We start from the raw sequence: 20,707 nt of genomic DNA, 5'->3' as shown, positions 1-20,707 counted from the left end.
AATTTATTATTGAGCACCAAGAAAACATGAACATCTGACATACTGGAAAAGATTTTGAAAACACTATGACATGAACATCTGACATACTGGAAAAGATTTTGAAAACACTATGTGAAATTAAATTTAAACATTCATCAGGCCTAATGTGATCCTTCAGTTTGGTGCCTTTCTGCAAGCTTCTTGATATTGAGCTCCAAATTAGACAATGACAATTGTATCTTGTCATGATACAAGTTCTGTTCCTGGATTTTGTCCAGGAAACTACCTTGCTGAATCTGCACTGAACCAAATATGTTAAGGGAAAGGCAATAAAAAAAAATCTTTGGCATTTTTCGCCACAGTGTTGGAAATTTATTCGGCAGATCTCTCATGATCTGAGGCTTAAAAAGGCTTAAGCTAAGACTTACTCAACATACATTCATTAAAGAGAAGCATGTGTGTTCATTTTGTTTCTTAAATGCATTAATTCACATACACAGAAAGGTTCGTATTACATTATTTCTTTTTCTTTCCCTTCATGAAAGTCAAGCTTTCTAGCAATTAATGACATCAGAGGTGACAAAAAGGGTCTTTTATCAGTTCAGTTACCAAGACCCTCCATAGCTTCTTTGGGCTCCCTTTCTCACATTTTTCAGTCTGTGCCCCCTTCAAATGTGCGTTTGCTGGCAGGGGCTCATGGGAATTGTAGTCCATGAACATCTGGAAGACCACAGGTTGACTACCCCTGCTCTAGAGAATTAACTGTGTTTGTCTTTGTTAATGTAACAGTTTGGCAAGTTCTGTTGCTGGGATCCAAAATAAAACATAAATCCTATTTTAGTGAGTTCATATTTGTGAAATGGAATTCCTTTGTTAACCATCCCTTCTTCATCAACATGTACATTCTTGCAGGGCAGTTTTCAGTGGAAGGACTGCATTTACGAAGACTGCTAATCACTTCTCAGACTACAAAGTGTGATTGTTTATCGAGGGATTAGCCTTGGTTAAGCGTGATTTGAGGGATTAGGGGCCAGAAGAGACTTTAGGCAGTGTGCCTCCAGAGAGGGCCTGACCAGAGAGAGAAAGAGAGACCGATTACTGAGTTAATTATTTCCATTTGCCCTTTGGTCCCTTATTATTTCATGTATTGCCAGTTTATAGTCTATACCAGGGGTAGTCAAACTGCGCAGTTTGACTACCCCTGGTCTATACACTCTAGACAGGACTTTTCCTAACTTATTTCATGAAATCCTTCTAATTGTCGGTCAGTAACTGATAAGATCTTAATAGCATTTGGAATCCAAACTCCTTTCCCCGTACTTTCCTATAATTTGATACTTCCGGGATTTAAAAAAAAAAAAAACTTCATTAAGTATTTGAATGTTTATTTGAACTGTAAAGCCCAACTATGAAACTGCAAAACAGACAGATAATTGGTAATATTTAGCAGACCAAATCTCAAAGTTTTATTTGGCTGCCTAGTATGTGGCTTAAAGGAAATAAGGTAGCTGAGAGACTTTTAAGGAATCATTCACTCAGTAAGTAAGGTTTGTGGAACATTTTCTTGTTGTAAAAATGATTCTGAGGATAACAGTGATAAATTACACTATTATAGCCTGTGAAATCAGGAAGGATCAGACTTGGTGTTGCCTAGAGGTGCCATGCTAGTAATAACAGTACACTGGATATCTGCATTGATACACCTTTTGTAAATATTGCTGGACTTCAAGTATTCACAGAGCACCATTTTGGAAATATCTGGTTAGCTTTAGGGTGTGAAAAGCTGTTTGTCTCAGAGTCACGGTTTCCACTGTGTATGCCCAAAGGGAAGAATTGCTTTGTCCCCCCTTAGTTCTTCAGAAAAAAAAGAAATGCAGCAGCATTTGGAGACAGTCTTTTATGGACTACTTTTCTAAGAAACAAAGTCCAGTGGCACCTTTAAGACTAACAAACTTTAATTCTGGTTATGAGCATTCATGCGCATGCACACGTTCAAGGCATCTGATCTGTATTTGATGAAAAGTGCATGCACTCACTTGTTGGTCGTAAAGGTGCCACTGGACTCAAACTTTGTTCTGTTACTTCGGACCAAAATAGCTACCCACCCGGATCTACTTCTCTAAGGGTTAGTGGTTTCTTCTAAATATATGTATGTTGCACTGCTTGACATGTGTCACTGCCTACTATCACAGAGTTGATAACTGAAATCTGAAGGACCTGTCTGAGGATTTCTGTTGCTCAAAGAGCTGCTGTTGATCCATATCCCATCAGGAATCAGTGAGGCTCCTCTGTTAATTCTTCTCCTTTAAAGGAGACAGATGATTTTGCAGAATCTGATGGCTTCACACTCTTTTCTCAACCTGGAGTGATGGCTGCTGATAATCTGGCCCCCACCAAAGGTGTGAGTGTACATGAAGAGTGGCTGAGGTGATTTCCCACGGCTTTGGGATTGATGAACAAACAGCCCGCAGAACTCCCTGACCCTGTTTGATCTCATAAATGCGGATACTCAAGTGTCAGTGAAGCTGTATTTCCTGTGTTGTTCCAGGTGTCAAAAGACTCCTAGGAGAAATCAGTTTCTGCATCTCCCACATCAACAAGGCTAGGTAGCTTGTACATGGATCAGCAGAAGGATGGGTAACTTTCTCTTGTACCTCTTCTCCCACACTCCGTTGTAGCAGAGGCTTATCGGTCAAAGGAACCCCCTCTTTCCCTACAGATAGAGGGGAGAAAACTGGAAAAGCCTTCTGCATGCAAAGCAGATGTTCTAACACTACCTATAGCCCCTCACTCATATACATTCATTGTTGCGCGTATCTGAAATTGAACATGGGGTCAATGAGGTTTACACCTTTGGGAGTTGAGATGCTGCTCCCTTTCTTGGGTCCCAGGCAAAGAGCAGAGGGGTTTTGCTTTGAGCCGGGGAGGTGGGTCCACTCCTTCCCTTCCTTCTCTCCAGATCCCAAACTTTCCACATTATGTTGGTTTATCAATCCCCCTCCTTTACTTTTACTGTTCTCATCATTCACACTAAACTATTTAGAATCACCTACATTGCTGGTTAACTTCATCCCTCTGGTTAGTTCTGAATGAGTCTTCGATAATCATGTTTTGTCTTCTGTTGTTCTGCTTCTGTCACTCTTTGGTTTGGATCTCTATTAATCTTGGAGTTTTTTCGTTGCACCAGCCTGTTCACGTGTCAGTGCCCTATAACAGGGGTAGTCAACCTGTGCTGGCAGGGGCTCATGGGAATTGTAGTCCATGGACATCTGGAGGACCACAGGTTGACTACCCCTTCCCTATAAGATATTGCTTCAAGATTCCAGAAGACACAGTAATACTATTAGACTGTTCCCTGTGAAGGAGACTTTTTGGTCCAGCTATGTTGGCATCCTTACTTGTTTGTCTGTAGAAGGTTCTTAGAGACTTTTTGCTTCATGATCACTAATTAGTCCTTTGTAGAGTTTCAGCTGTGTATTATTTAAGCATTAAATGTAATAAGTACAGCATTTTTGGAAACTCCCTGCAAAACAAAAGATGTAGGGGGTATAAGCTGACAATGTTGCTAGCTTTACGGTCACAAAGTAGATGCATGGTCAGGAACTGGCATACTTGAACCCAGTTCAAAAGAATTGCATTGAATTACTTTCTCAGAAAGTTGCAGTGCTGGTCCAAGAAGAAGCAGTGGATGGGAAAATCTCTGCTGACAGATGTTATTTCCAGCAGTGTGTGTGTGTGTGGGTCTTCCCAGTTCCCTCTCCCACTGTAGTCAGAATGTCACCGCCACTGGATTCAATATAATATTCCTTCATTGTTGTCTTATAAAAATAAGCACTGCCAGTTTTGCAGGCATACTTATTTACTCTGCTTGGCATTTAAGAAGCTCTCAGTCACATTATGAGGTATTGGAGTGAACTCTTGTGTTTCCCACCAGGTTATCTGCAAATCAGATGCTCCTACAGGGGACGTTCTGCTTGATGAAGCCCTGAAGCACATTAAAGAGACGCAGCCTCCTGAAACAGTTCAGAACTGGATAGAGCTGCTCAGTGGTAAGAGATATCTGTAGAAAATTAACCTTCTCCGTTGCTTACCAAAATAGCTTGGGCTCCAGGGCAGTCCTAGTTTGTAAAAGAAAATATTTCAAGCCTACGGTGTACTCCGTTCCTACAAAACTAACATTCATATGTCACACAGTTGAATGTGTGGGTATCCTTGTAGTCCATTATGTTGCCCATTTTTCAGGAGGTAAGATGAAGTTGACAAGCCGTCAGTTACCCAGCACTGCCACTGGACATCTGGGCCCTAATTTTCCCCAGTGGGTGAATACTGCCCAGTAAGGATCAAGTTCAGCAGTGGAATAGGCTGCCTAAGGAGGTGGTGAGCTCCCCCTCACTGGCAGTCTTCAAGCAAATGTTGGATACACACTTTTCTTGGATGCTTTAGGTTGCTTTTGGCTGATCCTGCGTTGAGCAGGGGTGGGACTAGATGGCCTGTATGGCCCCTTCCAACTCTATGATTCTAAGTGCAGACTCAGTAATTTGTCTAAAATGGCTGTAACTCATAGCAAATAAACCAAAGAAACCGAACATAATACTTAATTCATTTATTTTCCTATTTGTATGCCACTCTTTCCCAGAAGGCTCAGGACTGCTCACAACTGTTTATAAATCACCCAAAAATAATATACAACCAGAAAAGTCATACAGAATCTGAACATTATTAGCATTAAAAGGAACCCTCACAATTTCAGACAGGTCACCTCTTTCTCTTTAGAGGGGGGGGGGCACATAAAGTGCATAATCGGTGGTTGGTGCTGGCCTGTATGCTGGCCACTTTATGTAGGAAGGCCAGAATTTTGGTGTTCTTTCTTGGCTTTAACCATAGGCCTGGCGGAACAGCTCTGTCTTACAGGCCCAGAAGAACTGTTTAAAACCTTGCCTGATCTCATTAGGCTGTTCCAGCTGGGGGATGGGCTGGAAAAGCCCTGGTCCTGGTTGAGGCCAGGATTAAGAAAAATATGACACACAGTGAAAAGAGAGAATAAAGACAAATCGCAATAAGTTCTGTTTTTAAAAAGCTAAGATCACTTCAGTTTTACTCTAGTGTCCCTAGCAGTTTCATAGCTACCTGTTCAGGAATAAATCAGCTGTTACGACGGCAAGCACACTATGAACAGGCCACCACAACAAATAACTTGTTGAAATTGAACCAATGCTGTGCTTACGGCCACAGAGTAACAGATGGGAAATTGTGTGGCTTAGCTGAAGGTTGTGTCTGGGTTCTGCGCCCAGTGACTGTAAGGCCCTCCATCACATTCAGGCCATTGTGTGAACATTACTGCCTTCCCCGAATCAAGCATCTATTACTTGAATGTCTATATCTTTAATCTGCTTCTGAGCCTTTGAATATATCCAGTCACATGGTATATACCTCATGCAGACTTTTTTGCTGGGAGAAAATGCTGAACTGTGTGTTCTGTTAATTCTGGAGACTGTTGGTTGTCTGAACTCTTCCCAAAGAAGCTGAACATTACCATGATCTGGACCCCCTGGAAGATGAGTACTTAAACGGCAGACTAAATTGTTGCACTTAATTTGGCTAAAGACCCTAAGCCAGGGATAATCAACCTGTGGTCCTCCAGATGTTCATGGACTACAATTCCCAAGTAATATCCCTCAATATTTTTATACTCTAAGTATTGGGATCTGTATTGAGATTTTTACAGTGTGCCTCTAGGGCAGGGGTGGCCAAGCTATGGCTCTCCAGATATCCATGGACTACAGTTACCATGAGCCTTTGCCAGTACCATGCTGGCAGGGGCTTTTGCTAACTGTAGTCCATAGATGTCTGGAGAGCCATAGTTTAGCAATCCCTGGTTAAGAGGAAAGTTAGGTTCTGGTGGCATTTATTATTATTATTATTATTATTATTATTATTATTATTATTATTATTGTTATTGTTATTATTGTTATTATTGTTATTATTGTTATTATTGTTATTATTGTTATTATTGTTATTATTGTTATTATTGTTATTATTGTTATTATTGTTATTATTCATACTTGTATACCGCCCTCCCCGGAGGCTCAGGGCGGTTTACATCATAACAAAGAACAATACATAAAACAGTCTATAAAAACATGTATAACCTTAACTTTAACTGAAAAACTGGCTATGAGCACTTGTATTGTGAAATATGGCTTAAAAACATCTGAGGTGTTCCTAATTTAAGAACGGCTCTCTAAATCACAAAGATCAGGGCTGTAATTAATCCTTTGGAAGATAATGGTTTATTCATGCAAGTCTTGTGCATCTCTCAGTGCACTGGAGAAAGAGGTGCAAGGTTTAGAACTGAATTATATTCATCTTGGAGTGGATTCTCATTTATATTGAAACGGCAAACCTAGTTGCTTGGTAATATTATAAGTTCTGCAGTTTTGTTCTAGATGTGAAAACAAAACAAAAATTGCTTCCACTGGAATAGGTGAAGCTTGTCTGACAGAATGCTAGCTCTCCAAATTTGAGAGGGGGTGTGGAAAAAAAATCTTTTCAATTACTATTTGAATTCAGAATTTGCGGTGTAGATGAATGACTATATGTCTGTTATATGAGTAGCAGTGTCAAAGTATGATCTGAGCACTTAGAATCATAGAATAGAATTATAGAAACATAGAGTTGGAAGGTACCTCTGGGGTCATCTTATCCCACCCTCTGCACAATGCAGGAATTCACAACTATTTCCTCTGCTTAGTTTCTTCCTCCTTTATTCAGTTTTCTGCCTTCACTAGTATGTGTACAACTGTGACCCAGTAGTTGTCATATATCTGACTTTCAAAGGCCTTTTGAATAGGTACCTCATGAAAGATGTCTTGAGTAAATTTTAGCAGTCGGGATAAGAGGGCAGGTTATCTTATGGATTAAAAACTGGTGAAGAAAGGAGTAGGAATCAATAGACAATCTTCACAATGGAGGGAAGTAATCCATGGGGTCCCACAAGAATTGGTATTGAGACCGGTACTGTTTTATTCATAAACTAGTAAATAAGCCCGCTGCAGTCAAAATGCAGCGGGCGCTAGCAGGGCTTACCTCATGGGTTGTGTAGTCTTCGTGGTCTCCCGGCTCGCGGCGGATGTAAGAGGTGGCGGCCTGACGCGGCGAGAGGCGCTTTGCGCCTCTCACCGCATCAGGCCAGGGGCTCCCTCGGGCGGCGGGCTGACACAGTGAGAGGCGCTTCGCGCCTCTCACTGCGTCAGGCCAGGAGCAACTGCGAGCCGCGCTGTGTGCGGCTCGCAGTTGCTGGGGCTGGGAATCGGAGGGACCAATCGGCAGGCGCTTTGCGCCTGCCGATTGGTCCCTCCAATTGTCTGTCATGAGGAAGGGTCCAATCCGGACCCTTCCTCATCCCGGACACATCCCCCCCCCCCAGAATGCCTTATTCTTTTATTTAGTCCGTGGCGCCCACGGCGCCACGGGCGTTGTACAGATTATCTGGAACTAGGGATGAGTAGTATAGGGGTCTGGTTTGCAGATGACACAAAATTGTTCAGGATGTTAAAAACCAAGACTGAGTGTAAAGAGCTCCAAGAGGACCTCCTCAGACTGAGTGAGTGGGTGACAGTTTGGCAAATGAAGTTCTTCCTGGGGTCTTTGATCTCTGTAGATCAAATAGGTAGGTGAAATATGAATGACTTGGTGTTCATCAGATGTAATCTGATCCTTGGTGCAGTCTGAATGTGAGCATTGGAGTGTTATCAAATTGCAGAATCTTAAATACTTACTTAAAATATTGTACTTAAAAGGGCAGCTGTATGATGCTGGGTAAAATATAATCCAGAAGTAGTGGCCTTACAGTTTACCTACAGAATATGCAAGCGGTAAAGGGCTGGCTTTTCTGAACGTGATAGAACAGCAGCCTCTGTTGTTCAAAAAGCTCTTGTAGTTAAGAGTTTTAGTCACAAGGTGTCACCAAGCTCCTGAAGGTAAATGTTCATTGTGTTCTTGCTGGAGCAAAGATTCATCTCCTGCAGTTTTTCCTAAGAATTCTTCATAGGGTCTTAGATCATAAGTTTGTGGGGCAAAGTATGGCCTACAGAAGCACCTAGCATATTTGTAAGCACTGTAAATAATATATTTGAGTTTGGCTGAACATTTCCCTCAGGAGAGGGACGTTTCTCTGATGTACTTTTCATATGTATAAGTAATATCTCTCAGTGTGAAGGGATCCGGATTGCTCCAAATAAGACGGAGGTTGTGATTTGGGGGGAGGGGGAGGTCATGGCAGGAAACACAAGTTATGCAGTTGGAGATGTTTTTGTTCTCTTCTCCGGAGGTGGATTCTGGCCCATTCCTAGAAAATTCTGTCTTCAAGTTAGTCAGGTGGCACAAGATAGATTTGCCCACTGTCCTTAAAAAGGACTAGCAGACCCCTTGAAGTACCGTGGCCTGGAGCATCTTGTATAGTTGATCATTAAGAAAATAAGAGAAACCATGTAGTGGCCAAACCCACGTAACATAAGGACATCCATCAGCTGGGTCAGAATTCCAGAAGCCCTTCCATTGTTTCCGTCGCCCAAGTGATACAGAACATTACTTCCCCTCGGCCAGGGCCTTTTAGCTTGTGGCCCCTACCTGGTGGAATATGCTCCCAGAAGAGCTACGGGCCCTGTGGGACCTCGTGGCGTTCCACGGGGCCTGAAAGATGGAGCTTTTCTGCCACGTATATGGTTGAAGTCAGGGAAGTCAGAAGATCAGATGGCCCCCCGCAGGGAAGATTACCACCATACTGGTGACCAGCGGATGCTGTTCGCCCTTGACGCCCGACTGACAGTCAGCCGTGGTGGGGTGAGGGTTCATATTTTCCACCATGATTCATATATTTTGTATGTTTTATTGGGATTTTATTGTAATTGGGCATCAGTTTTGTAACCCGAAACGAGCCGCATGTCAAGAGTGGCGGGAAATAAATCTAGAAATAAATAAAAATTGCCCCTTCTATACCTTCTTGCTAATAAACGCTGATGGACCTCTTCTTCTTGTGTTTATCCATTCCCCTCTGGAAGCCTTCAATGCTTGTAGGCGCCACCGCCTCTTGCAGCAGTGAAGGCCAGCTTGCTTTCTTCCCTGCCTGAGATGCCTGTATCCTTAGCCCTGGAGAAGTGATGCCTACCTCCTCTACTCGTTTGTTGACCCATATCAAGGAACTGACCTGACATTTCTCGTTGCTCCCCCTCCCCAGGTGAGACATGGAATCCGCTAAAATTGCACTACCAGCTCCGAAACGTGCGTGAGCGATTAGCCAAAAACCTAGTGGAAAAGGGGGTTTTGACGACGGAGAAGCAGAACTTTCTTCTCTTTGACATGACCACGCACCCTCTCACCAACAACAACATTAAGCAGCGCCTCATTAAGAAAGTTCAAGAAGCCGTTCTTGACCGATGGGTCAACGACCCCCACCGCATGGACAAGCGCCTGCTGGCCCTCATTTATTTAGCCCACGCCTCGGATGTCCTCGAGAACGCTTTTGCCCCGCTGCTGGACGAGCAGTACGACCTAGCGACCAAAAGGGTGCGGCAGCTCCTGGATCTAGATCCCGAAGTGGAATGTATGAAGGCCAACACGAACGAGGTCCTGTGGGCGGTCGTGGCTGCCTTCACGAAATAACCACCGTCAGACTGCTCCGAGTGTTCCTCCCCCCCCCCTTTATTGTAAATCAGTTTCTCTTCTATTGACAATTCATGTTTTCCTGTCATTTGTACCTCTCCTCATATGATGAGAATCAGCTTTTCTTTTTTTCATGGGAATGGTAGGTGGTGTGTTTGGCTGTGTGTCTCTTTTCCTCTTTCTCTCTCCCCCCCCCCCTTACAGGGTTTTGCCGATGCAAGAGAGCTTCCTTTCCTTCAACACACCCGATTGCCATATCGGTATTCCGTTTCGTATCGGACGTAAGTTACGTTATCTGGGGTTCAGGTTGTACTCTGTTTCTTCCATTGGAATGGTTTAATGGGGCGAGCAAACCCTTCCCAGGTGCAAAGCCAGCACCAAGTTCTCAGTTGGTTCGGGCGCGCACGTTTTAGCAGGTCTCGTTCAGTGGGGATTCTACTTCGGTTCAATAGCAGCACCTGGTAGGCCGTGCCTTTTTCTTAGATGTTCGTTTTGAAGTGCTCAGAATCAGTTTCCCCATTTGGGAATTTTCACATACTGGCTCACTAAATAGTTAAGCCATCCCGTATGTGTTTCCCCCCGCCCCCCATCCTGTTCATGTAAATCTGTGTTGATTTGTTTGCTTTAAAAAAGCTCTAAATCCTACAGCTAGTACAGAAAGGGTCCTGATGTTTCACAAAGAGAAGGTTTTTGGGGGTGATGGGAATACATTCCAGTGTAGTCTGTATATAGTGAGGGTTATATGTTAACACACAAGCGCACATGTTTTGATAACTGTCGTAAATTTCCAAATTTGTACACCTGGCAATCCACTACTTCCTTTCAGCTGGTGCCTCTTGGTGGAAAGATGGGCCTCTTATAAGGAGCGTGTACGTGCATTTGTGTGTGTGTGTGTATGTGTGTGTCCTACGTTTATAGTGTGTCTGGGGGCTTGTATTAGCCGGGTACAATCTGCCAATTCATTGCCTTCCTAGCATTCATTGTATGATGAGACGACTTATCATTGTTTCTATTAGGGGTGAGGGTGGGAGACGGGAGGGAAGAGGCTTGTGACCAGTACAATTCTTGAGTGCAGTTTTCAGATTTTTTTTTCCCTGTTTGAACACAAAGTTTAACAGTTGTGTCTCATGTCATTAATCTACTTAACACTTTAAAAAAACAAAAAACAAATCAGTTGTCAGATGTTGCATGTAAATTGTAAGCAGGTGATGACTACAGTTCAGCCAATTAAGATTTCCGTAGTGGGAAGCTCTACTATGTTTTAATTTTTTTATATATACAATTATGCTGATTAGCACATTATTGTAAAAAAAGAAGTATATATGAACCAGCTTTTTAAAGTTTATTACCTCTTTTGCCATTGCTTGTTCTAGCTCCAGTCACAATGTAAATATTATGCGTTGAAACAAATTTAAAACTGATTTCCCCCTCCCCCTCCCTTTTTTTTCTTTTTTTCTTTTCAAATAACAATACACTAATAGTGGGGCAGGTATCTAGAGACATTCTGGTGAATTTTGAAAGCAAAGGAAAAATAAAAGTTCTAGATGGTGTATAACTGTAGTTGAAATGTAAAGGGATCCCCAATCTGTATACTAGCTTTTTACCTACAGTAAATAAACTTCTGATCTTGAAAGTGCCTGAAACATAGCAAGCATGTCATTTGTATTTTGTTTCATTCTGAAAAGCACAATCCTGTACAGGGCATGACACATACAGGTGATTTCACTTGAGAACTGATTCTTTTGGTATTGGGGAATCCAGTGAGTATCAAATCCCCATATTAAAGTCTAAGTTGGTGGTAGGAACGGGGGAGAGAAACTTGTTCCTGGCTTTCTGTGATTAGTGACTGTGGGTTTTTTTCCCCCTGGAACGACTCCATGCCCTAAATAAGAGGTGGTTTCGTCTGCTTTCGTTGATACTAGAAGACGAGAGTCTAAAAGTCACAATTTAGATATCTTTGTTTCAAGTGATGGCTACCCACTGATTCTAGCCCTGCGAGAGCAAACAGATTTGTTTGCACAACCCCTCGACCCACCTTGTGCCAAGAAGGAAAACAAAATGCAAATATTTTATCGTTTATAATTAATAAATAGCTTGATTTTTTTTTCTTTCTCAGCCATGCTCTTCCATAATTTAATGCGGTATCCCATAAAACTTGGGAATTCATTACAGGTTCTCTGTCATCTTTGCCTTTTCCGCCGGAAGCCTAAACAAACTTGAAACGGGTTGCCTGTATGTTTGATGCATCCGAGGAAGGCATTAAGTCTCTTGCCTGGAAACCACGTTGCAGGGTTCCCTGCCTGGCGGGCTGACGCGGCGAGAGGCGCCCGAGGGAGCCCCCGGCAGTTCCCTGCCAACAAAAGAAGCTCGCCGACGACGACCAGCCCGCCAACGACGACGACCAGCCCGCTACTGTAAGGACCTAGCGCCCGCTGCATTCCCCTGCAGCGGGCTTGATTACTAGTAACAGTTATAAAGTCAAATAAACAGTTATAAAGTCATTGCTTTAGGATGCTTTGCACTGATACTGCGTTGAGCAGGGGGTTGGACTAGATGGCCTGTCTGGCCCCTTCCAACTCTGTGATTCTATGGATCTCTTGGCTGTGAGCTCCGTTGTCTTGAGGCAGATTTACTCGTACGTTCCCGTAGGAGTAAATCTGGGCATGTAGGAGTAAATCTGCCTCAAGAACAGAGCTTACAGCCAAGAGATACGCCTTATTTGACTTTATAACTGTTAAGTGGAATATAGATTTTCGGAGTGGCAATCATTGAGGAAGAATCAGAAAACGGGAGAAATTTATCTGGGACCCCGTTCTGATTGCCAAGAAGCTGAAGGATTAATACACGTAACATACCAATGAGACTGGATGAGACTCATTACTTTGACCTTTTGATTTCGTTCTTGGCTTATCCATGACACTGGTTGGACGACTGTTGTCATAACGCAACCAAAGAAAATAGTCCAGGTGGGAAATGTGAGAGCTAATGCAGGAGAGTCATTGTGGCTTGTAGATTTATAGACTGATTGACAGCGTGGAGATCAAGTCCAAAGTGTCTGATAGGCGTATGGAATTACATTGATTGGCAGCTTCTGAGTTTGGTCTCTTTGGCTGCCTTCATCATGCCGTCTTTCCAAGTCGAGGAACTTAGCCAGGCTTCTCAAAATCCTACCACAGTTTTGCAGCTCTTCAAACGCCTACCTCTGTCTTGCAGTTGGATTTTTTTTTTAAGCATCTGCACTAACCAGACGCTTGGAAAACTTCACAAGATGTGCCAAGGCAATGGTGGCAGTAATAAGTCACAGCGTTACGTGTTGACAGTGTTATCTGTTATTGCCAATGCCTGTGGGTTTGCTTCCCACAGAGTCTTGCAAAGTGTCAGGCACCAGAAAGCTCTGGCCTTATCGCATCTTCTAGCTAGCCTAATCACAGCTTCTTGCATTCGTTGCATGCCTAATGATGAGCTTGGACAACGTATGGTTTTTGAAAGATGTATTTTTGCTGCAGTTGGAAGAGCAAGGCCTCACCCCACCCCCCACCCCCTTAATTGTTGCTCTGCTATAGCTTGATAAAATGTCGGGGAGGCAAGCCGAGTAGAAACAAACCGTATGCAAATCTGGTCTGAAGCTTTGCCTCTCGCAGAAACCAGCCACCAGTTAGCAAAGTCTGCTAACTGCACCTTCTCTGGTGCTGTGGGTGTCCACCCCAGATTCCTAACATTCACCTTCCTTTCCCTCTCCCCACAACAGACATCCAGTGAGGCAGGTGGGGCTGAGAGAGCCCTGATATCACTGCTCAGTCAGAACAGCTTTATCAGTGTGTGGCGAGGCCAAGGTCACCCAGCTGGCTGCATGTGGGGGAGCAGGGTATCAAACCAGGCTTGCCAGATTACCAGGCTGCATTCCTAACCACTACACCAAGTTGTCTCTAAGCAAACAGAAACAGATGTGGCACAATTCTGATCTGCACAGAATCTCCTGTGATAACTTGCGTTTTCCTTTCGGTCTGTTTCGGTGCCCAGACATGGCTTGCACAAATGGGGGAAAAAAGGCTTGGAATGCTTTGTTTCTTTTATTGCATGGCTTTGTTTCACCGTCCCACTTGTGCAAGGGTCCTTGCTGGTGCAGAAACCTGGAGGAAAAAGCCCTTGTGCCGTCTTGTGCCAAATTATGCCGGGCACAAGAACTCATTGTGGAGGGTAAGTACTTGTGGTTAATTTTAATGAGCAATTAAAGTTGCCAACCCAATGAATGCGGAGCAAGAGTGGCTTTACGGCTGAGAGGAGCCCAGGCATGATGTCTGCTGCAATGAAGAAACGAGAACTGTCTGTTTTCTGCTTCTGTCTGAATTACATGGGGACAAAGGGGGCAACTGCAGAGGTGACAGCTTGATTTGTCTCATTCTCACCCTCAATATAGTGGATAAAACATTATGTACTTTCAGAACTACTTTTGGGGAGATTGTTTTGTACATTCCACTTTTTGTGTTTGTGGGTGCAGAATAGAGGTTTAGATCCACCGTTCTCCCTGGCATTCCGATACTTGCTCACTGAATAGATTACAGCTTGGCAAACCATAATAATGCAGAACCAAGTGTTGAGTCCAACAGCACCAGAACCTTTAAGACCAACAAAGTTTTATTCAAGATAGTTACTCTCAGCATTCTGCAATTAAGGATACATCTGCCCATCAACCTCCAGTTTTGACATATTCATTTCGTTCACTATGTTTCTCCCACAGAATTCATAGAATTATAGAGTTGGAAGGGAGCTCCTGGGTCATCTAGTTCAACCCCCTGCACTATGCAGGACACTCAGAACCCTATCGCTCATCCACTGTAACCTGCCACCCCCTTGAACCTTCACAGAATCAGCTTCTCCGTCAGATGGCTATCCAGCCTCTGTTTAAAAATTTCCAAAGATGGAGAACCCACCACCTCCCGAGGAAGCCTGTTCCACCGAGAAACCACTCTTAACTGTCAGGAATTTCTTCCGGATGTTTAGATGGAATTTCTTTTGAATTAATTTCATCCCTTTCGTTCTGGTCTGTCCCTCTGGGGCAAGAGAGAACAACTCTGCTCCATCCTCCATATGGCACCCTTTTAAATACTTGAAGATGGTTATCAGATCCCCTCTTAGTCGTCTCCTCTCCAGGCTAAACAGACCAAGCTCCCGTAACCTTTCCTCGTACATCTTGGTCTCCAAACCCCTCACCAACTTTGTTGCCCTCCTCTGGACACGCCCCAGTTTGTCTACATCCCTCTTCAACTGGGGTGCCCAAAACTGAACACAGGACTCCCAAGTGAGGCCGAACCAGAGCAGAATAATCCCAAACAAATGGTAACAATGTCAAGATAGTTTGTTATTCCTGTTTGGTCCTTGAATCTGTTAAATGTCTTCATTTTGCTGTGTGCTAATGTACTGCTCACCCTCTTCCTCCATGTATGGACTTGTAATTTCCACTTCTTCCATTTTAAGAAATGTGCATGCAGATGAAAGCTCATACCTTGAATAAAAGTTGGTTGGTTTTAAAAGTGCCCTTGGATTCAAACTTTGCTCTGCTGCTTCAGACTGACACAGCTGCTCACCTGACACTGTAATGTAGGTCATGGAATATCAAAGGACTCTCTGCTCTTTATCTTTCTGGGGAGTTAAGCTAGAACTAAGCTGGAGATCTGTAGAGACAACAAAGTTTGGCTTCCCACAGGTGATGATCTGAAAGCATACTTTGTTTCTTGCTGTTACCTGCGTTCTTCTGTCTCTCCCACCTCCCATAGGATTTTACAGCACAGCTGAAATGTAATTTCATCAAAATGATGCTGTTACAAAATGAACATACAAAGTTGCCTTTTGGTCCTTTTCCCTGAGGGTCCCCTCGCTGGAGGGAACAGGAGGAGGAAGAAACATATTCTTCGATCCAGACCATTAATCTACTTCCAACCTCCTAAATAACTTGTTTCTTAATTCTCCAACAAGAGAGAAGGCACAAATACAGGCAGTCGTGGATTTTTGAGAGCCAGTTTGGTGTAGTGGTTAGGCATGCGGACTTCTAATCTGGCATGCCGGGTTCGATTCTGTGCCTCCCCCACATGCAGCCAGCTGGGTGACCTTGGACTCGCCACAGCGATGATAAAGCTGTTCTGACGGAGCAGTGATATCAGGGCTCTCTCAGCCTCACCCACCTCACAGGGTGTCTGTTGTGGGGAGAGGAAAGAGAAGGCGAATGTAAGCTGCTTTGAGACTCCTTCGGGTAGAGAAAAGCGGCATAGAAGAACCAACTCTTCTTCTTCAGTAATATCAGGGGTCTCTCAGCCTCACCCACCTCACAGGGTGTCTGTTGTGAAGAGAGGAAAGGGAAGGTGAATGTAAGCCGCTTTGAGACTCCTTCGGGTAGAGAAAAGTGGCATAGAAGAACCAACTCTTCATCTTCTTCAGTAATATCAGGGCTCTCAGCCTCCCCTCCCTCACAGGGTGTCTCTTGTGGGGAGAGGAAGAAACTGCTACAAATTTAACTGCTGGACTTTTCATCCTATGCCCCCACTCTACTTTGTGTGTTGTGGAGTGACTGTGGAAACAACCATGTAATTTTTGCATCATTTAATATGTCTTGTTAATACTTACACTTTGCTTCTGTTCTGGTTTTTGATTTCTGGTTGGTCCTACAATCCTAATCCTGTCGCATTGTTCATTGAATGTCCCATCCTGTTGACTGTATTGAATCCAAGTGAAAAGGAAGGGCATAAGAAAAATAAAAAAGCCTTTGAGTGTAACAGATATGCTCAACAGATATGCCCTCAACCAGGTCCAGGGCCTTTTCAGTCCTGGCCCCTCCCTGGTGGAATGAGCTCCCGGAAGAGCTGAGGGCCCTGCTGAAGCTACCACAGTTCTGCAGGGACTCCAAGACAGAGCTCTTCCACCAGGTGTTCAGTTGAGGCCAGGGGATAGATCTATATGCCCCCTCCTCCAAATGTCCAAATCTTGAAAATCTTGCTGAATTAACATCTAATACCCACCTTGTGGCACAGAACTTGGTCAGACTATATTGAGCCCAGGAGGTGGTGGTGGTGGTGGGGTGGGGGGCTTTGGGATCTTCTTTGGTAGGCACTCGAAAGCTCACGCCTTGAAAATAAATCTTTGTTGGTCTTAAAGGTGCTATTGGACTCTGATTTTGTCATGCTACTTCAGACCAACAAGGCTACCCACTGGAACCTTTAAAAGTTTATTAGGGAAGGGAAACCAGTGGGAGGAGAACCTGAAAGCTCCTGGTAGGGCTTGTTGAAATGACAGCAGCTGCAATCAGTGTGCAATGGTGAGTGAGCATGCGGTCCCCATAAAGAACTGGTCCTTTGGCCTTGCAGTATAAGAATAATACCTTTGTGTGAGGATGGTCAAAAGAACTTCAGGGGTATGTTGCAGCTCGGTAACAGTCTGCTGCATGGTTCAGTGAAATAGCACAGGGGCAAATCAATAGGGAAATAAAGTAGCTAACTTAGCAAGAAAAAGAGGGAAAATTTTTTCGGTGATCCATGCATAGATTGTACCAGGCCATAAAAAATTCAAGAGAGACGGCACTTAGTTTGGGGAATGGGCTGCGGGCAGTGGTCGCTTACGTCAGGGTAGAATGGTTGCATTGGCTTTAACAGGCGTGTCCCCCTTTTCATGAAGCACTGGGGAATGAGAAGCTCTAATTCTGAATTATGAAATGTACCCCGGGGGTGGGGGGAATGGGATCTCTAAGCCATTGAGGGTGGAACACATCTATCATGGGAAAGAATGCTTGAAATAAAGCTGACTGAGTAAAAAGGGGTGGGACAAAAACCTGGGCAATGTCGATATAAAGGGAAGATCTAGTTCTGATGCTTTCAGCCATGAAGTTTAGAAGAAGACTTGTTTCTTATATCCTGATTTTCACTGCCCAAAGGAGTCTCAAAGTGGCTTACAATCGCCTTCCCTTCTTCTCTCCCCAACAGCCACCCTGTGAGGTAGGGTAAGACTGAGAGAGCTCTTAGGGAAATTGCTCTGTGAGAACAGCACTATCAGGGCAGTGACGAGCCCAAGGTCACCCAGCTGGCTGCATGTGGAGGAGCGGGGAATCAAACCCGGCTCGCCAGATTAAGAGGCTGCCGCTCTTGACCACTATACCACGCTGGTCGCTTGCCTAACTGTACCTCCACAGGGATGTTGTGTGGTTAGAGGGGGAGAATTTGCACAGGTTCTGTCCTGAGCTGTTGGCAGAAACCCCTGACTCAGTTCCCAAATAACTCTTTAAATCTGAAATCAGTTACTGCTCTTCTCGCTTCTTTACTCTGAGAAATGTACAGGCCGGTAACTTGTATAGTCACTTTGGAGGAAATGAACCTGAGGAAATCAGTATGTTAGTGGACTTGAATGAGCAAAGAGGACAGCAGAGAGAGATTCCCTGCTTATAACTTCAGTCTTTGAACAACTTATCTTTTGTTCTTTTTATCGAGCAGGATATGCAAAATCTGTCGTCAGAAGATTAAAGGAATTTTGGCTGTCTTGTGGGGTGCTATGTTGAAGAATGTCAGCCGTAGCAGTAGCCTCCATAGGGAAGGAAAGTCTTCAGATATGTGACTGTTCAGGTTCATGGCCAAGAAGCAGAACTGGGGTGTCTCTGAAGGTGGAAGCCACACTGTCTTTAGGATTTTCTTCCTGGTCACAAGCTACAGAGATCATTTCCCATGGAGAAAGTTCCTGTTTTGGAAGGTGGACTCTGTGGCATTGTACCCCACCCTCCCCTCTTCAAACCCCACCTCCCCCTGGCTATACCCCCAACTTTGGCAACCACAGCAATCTGTCAAGGTTCACTCCTGAACTACTGGACCAGAAACTTGACTTTGGGGTAGATGGTGGCGTGTTTGCTGCTCATGGCGAGCCGAGGCAATTCAAGTACTAAAATTCTACAACCAGCCAATCTGGAATGATCATTGCTAAGCATGGCAGATGTTTTGAGATTAGTCTTGCGCAATCCCGACAGCTTCATGTGCCAGACAGCAGTAGGGTCAGCAGCATACATGCAATGCTATTTGCAAGGAGAAACAGCGATAAACATCTCCCTGGAAGACGCGCCAGGAATTCTGCTAACCAGGAATTACGAAGGTTTCTTTTTTTTTTTTTAAGGGCGTGAGGCCATTTAGAGCAGGGGTAGTCAACCCGTGGTCCTCCAGATGTCCATGGACTACAATTCCCATGAGCCCCTGCCAGCGTTTGCTGGCAGGGGCTCATGGGAATTGTAGTCCATGGACATCTGGAGGACCACAGGTTGACTACGCCTGATTTAGAGAACTAATTGGCTTTGTATAACAAAAGCCAGAATTCCTTTTGTTCAGAGAACAGGAGTTGCATTGAACGTACACAAGGCACGCTATTGGCAGTGTGAGGGTGGAGGGAAATGGAGAATTCAAAATGGGGTCATGGCTTAGATTTTGTAGGTCAGCTTTCTGCCAGGGTTTCGGCTGATTGATGCGACTCGTCAGCCTTCTGAATTTTTCATGCTTCCTACAACACACCTGTGCACCTACTCGAGCGGAAGCAACATCTCTTTCCACATTCTTAGCTCTGTATCGGAACGATCTACCCGCACATGTCGCTCTCCAGGCACAGGGGTAGATGTCCTAGATGTTTTAAAGACTTGTACCGTATTTGTCTTTGAAAAGCCCTGTACTTTTGGGTTTTTTAAAAAAAAAATTATTATTGTTGAAGGAGATTTGGGGATTTCTGATAGTTCCACTTTACAGCTGACCACCATATACTGAAGTCTGTGTGGTCTGCCTGAATGGCCCTTAACCCCTGGCAGCCCTTTCCCCCTGGCAGCCAGGAAGGCAAGGAGCCCATCGCATGCCTGCATGGCCATCCCCAATTTACCTCCTGCTGGCTCTTCCTCCTCATGCCAAGTGCCGGGAAGGGGAAGAGCCGCTGATTGGCCCTCATTGGGGGAGTGCCCTATTGGAGGCATGTCCTGCAGTTAGGGCCCATCAGAGGCCTGGCATGTCATCAAAAGGACACAATGCTTTTTATGAGGTATGATAGCCAGGAAGAGATACTCTCTTGTGCAAAGCCAGTAACATTGTGTTATCCAATACCAGAGAGTAAATGCTCACTTGCCATCACGTCTTGCTTTGCAGATATCCTGGAGTCACCTGCCTGGTCTGATCCAGCAAAACTACCTTGGACAGGGGCCTGGACAGGGAGACTAAAAATGCTATAAATCAGGGGTAGTCAACCTGCGGTCCTCCAGATGTTCATGAACTACAATTCCCATGAGCGTTTGCTGGCAGGGGCTCATGGGAATTGCAGCCCATGGACATCTGGGGGACCACAGGCTGACTACCCCTGATCTAGGCCCTGTGGCTAGGAGCCACTCAAGGACCTCTGCTCCAGATGCTTATCCAGTCCCCTTTTGAAGCTAACCTTGCACCATTTCCTGCAGTAGTATATTCCAGCCATAAAATCTTCCCTGATATGTCAGTCCAGATGTGAGAGGGCACAGCCGTGCGTGCAAGGTTATCTCATCTTCCGTGGCGTAGCGTGCATGCTTAATGCGATGCTGATAATGTTTGGCTGGTGTTCTGACTTGCCAGCGGAGGTTGTTTATGTATTAAAGAAGATATACACATTAACTCCGGAGAGAGCTTACTTATGAATGTGGCACATGGCTCTCAAAAGGGCCTGATGTATATCGTAAGGAATGTAGGCCTACATCCACGGTGGCAGTCCTAAGAATGAAAGGGCTCCTTCTGAGCCTTATTTACATTCCTGCTAGAGCGGGGGAAAGGCACAATCACCGTGCATTTCAATCTGCTGGTATCCGTCGAATAACTTCCAAGCCTTTAATTTCCACATCCTCTTGTTGCTTAGAACGTCTTGATGTAGACAGTCGCGCGTGCAAAATGAAGCTTAAAATAATCTTTGGGGGGGGGCGAGACGGCATGCGGATGGCTTTAGGCCGTTTCCAAGCTGTTCCTTGCATTATCGTTTCCAGAAATTGGATTATTTCTATGACGAGCTCCCCCGCGGATAAATGAACGCATAGTCCTACGGTCATCCAGTA

At 44.5% G+C, this 20,707-nt stretch overlaps 1 protein-coding gene and 1 long non-coding RNA gene across 3 annotated transcripts in view; one reads left to right on the top strand and one right to left on the bottom strand.

Annotated features, from left to right (window-relative positions):
- The window catches only part of GOLPH3 (golgi phosphoprotein 3), a 37,333-nt gene extending 26,047 nt beyond the window's left edge, over window positions 1-11,286 (top strand). For both annotated transcript variants that reach the window (XM_077346924.1, XM_077346923.1), the window contains 2 exons: window positions 3,914-4,028; window positions 9,215-11,286. In XM_077346924.1, coding sequence (XP_077203039.1) covers window positions 3,914-4,028; window positions 9,215-9,639 — 540 coding nt within the window. In that variant the 3' untranslated portion in view covers window positions 9,640-11,286. The remainder of the gene's footprint in view (window positions 1-3,913; window positions 4,029-9,214) is intronic.
- Window positions 11,287-18,083: 6,797 nt separating this feature from the next.
- LOC143842140 (uncharacterized) lies at window positions 18,084-19,640 on the bottom strand. The gene is made up of 2 exons (XR_013233000.1): window positions 19,522-19,640; window positions 18,084-18,271 (listed from the first exon to the last, which is right to left on the bottom strand). It is a non-coding gene; the product is annotated as an uncharacterized LOC143842140 (long non-coding RNA).
- Between the last annotated feature and the right edge of the window lie 1,067 nt (window positions 19,641-20,707).

The sequence above is a fragment of the Paroedura picta genome, chromosome 7 (assembly GCF_049243985.1).
Source record: "Paroedura picta isolate Pp20150507F chromosome 7, Ppicta_v3.0, whole genome shotgun sequence".
Lineage (NCBI taxonomy): Eukaryota > Metazoa > Chordata > Lepidosauria > Squamata > Gekkonidae > Paroedura > Paroedura picta.
This window is presented reverse-complemented; position numbering and strand designations above follow the sequence as displayed.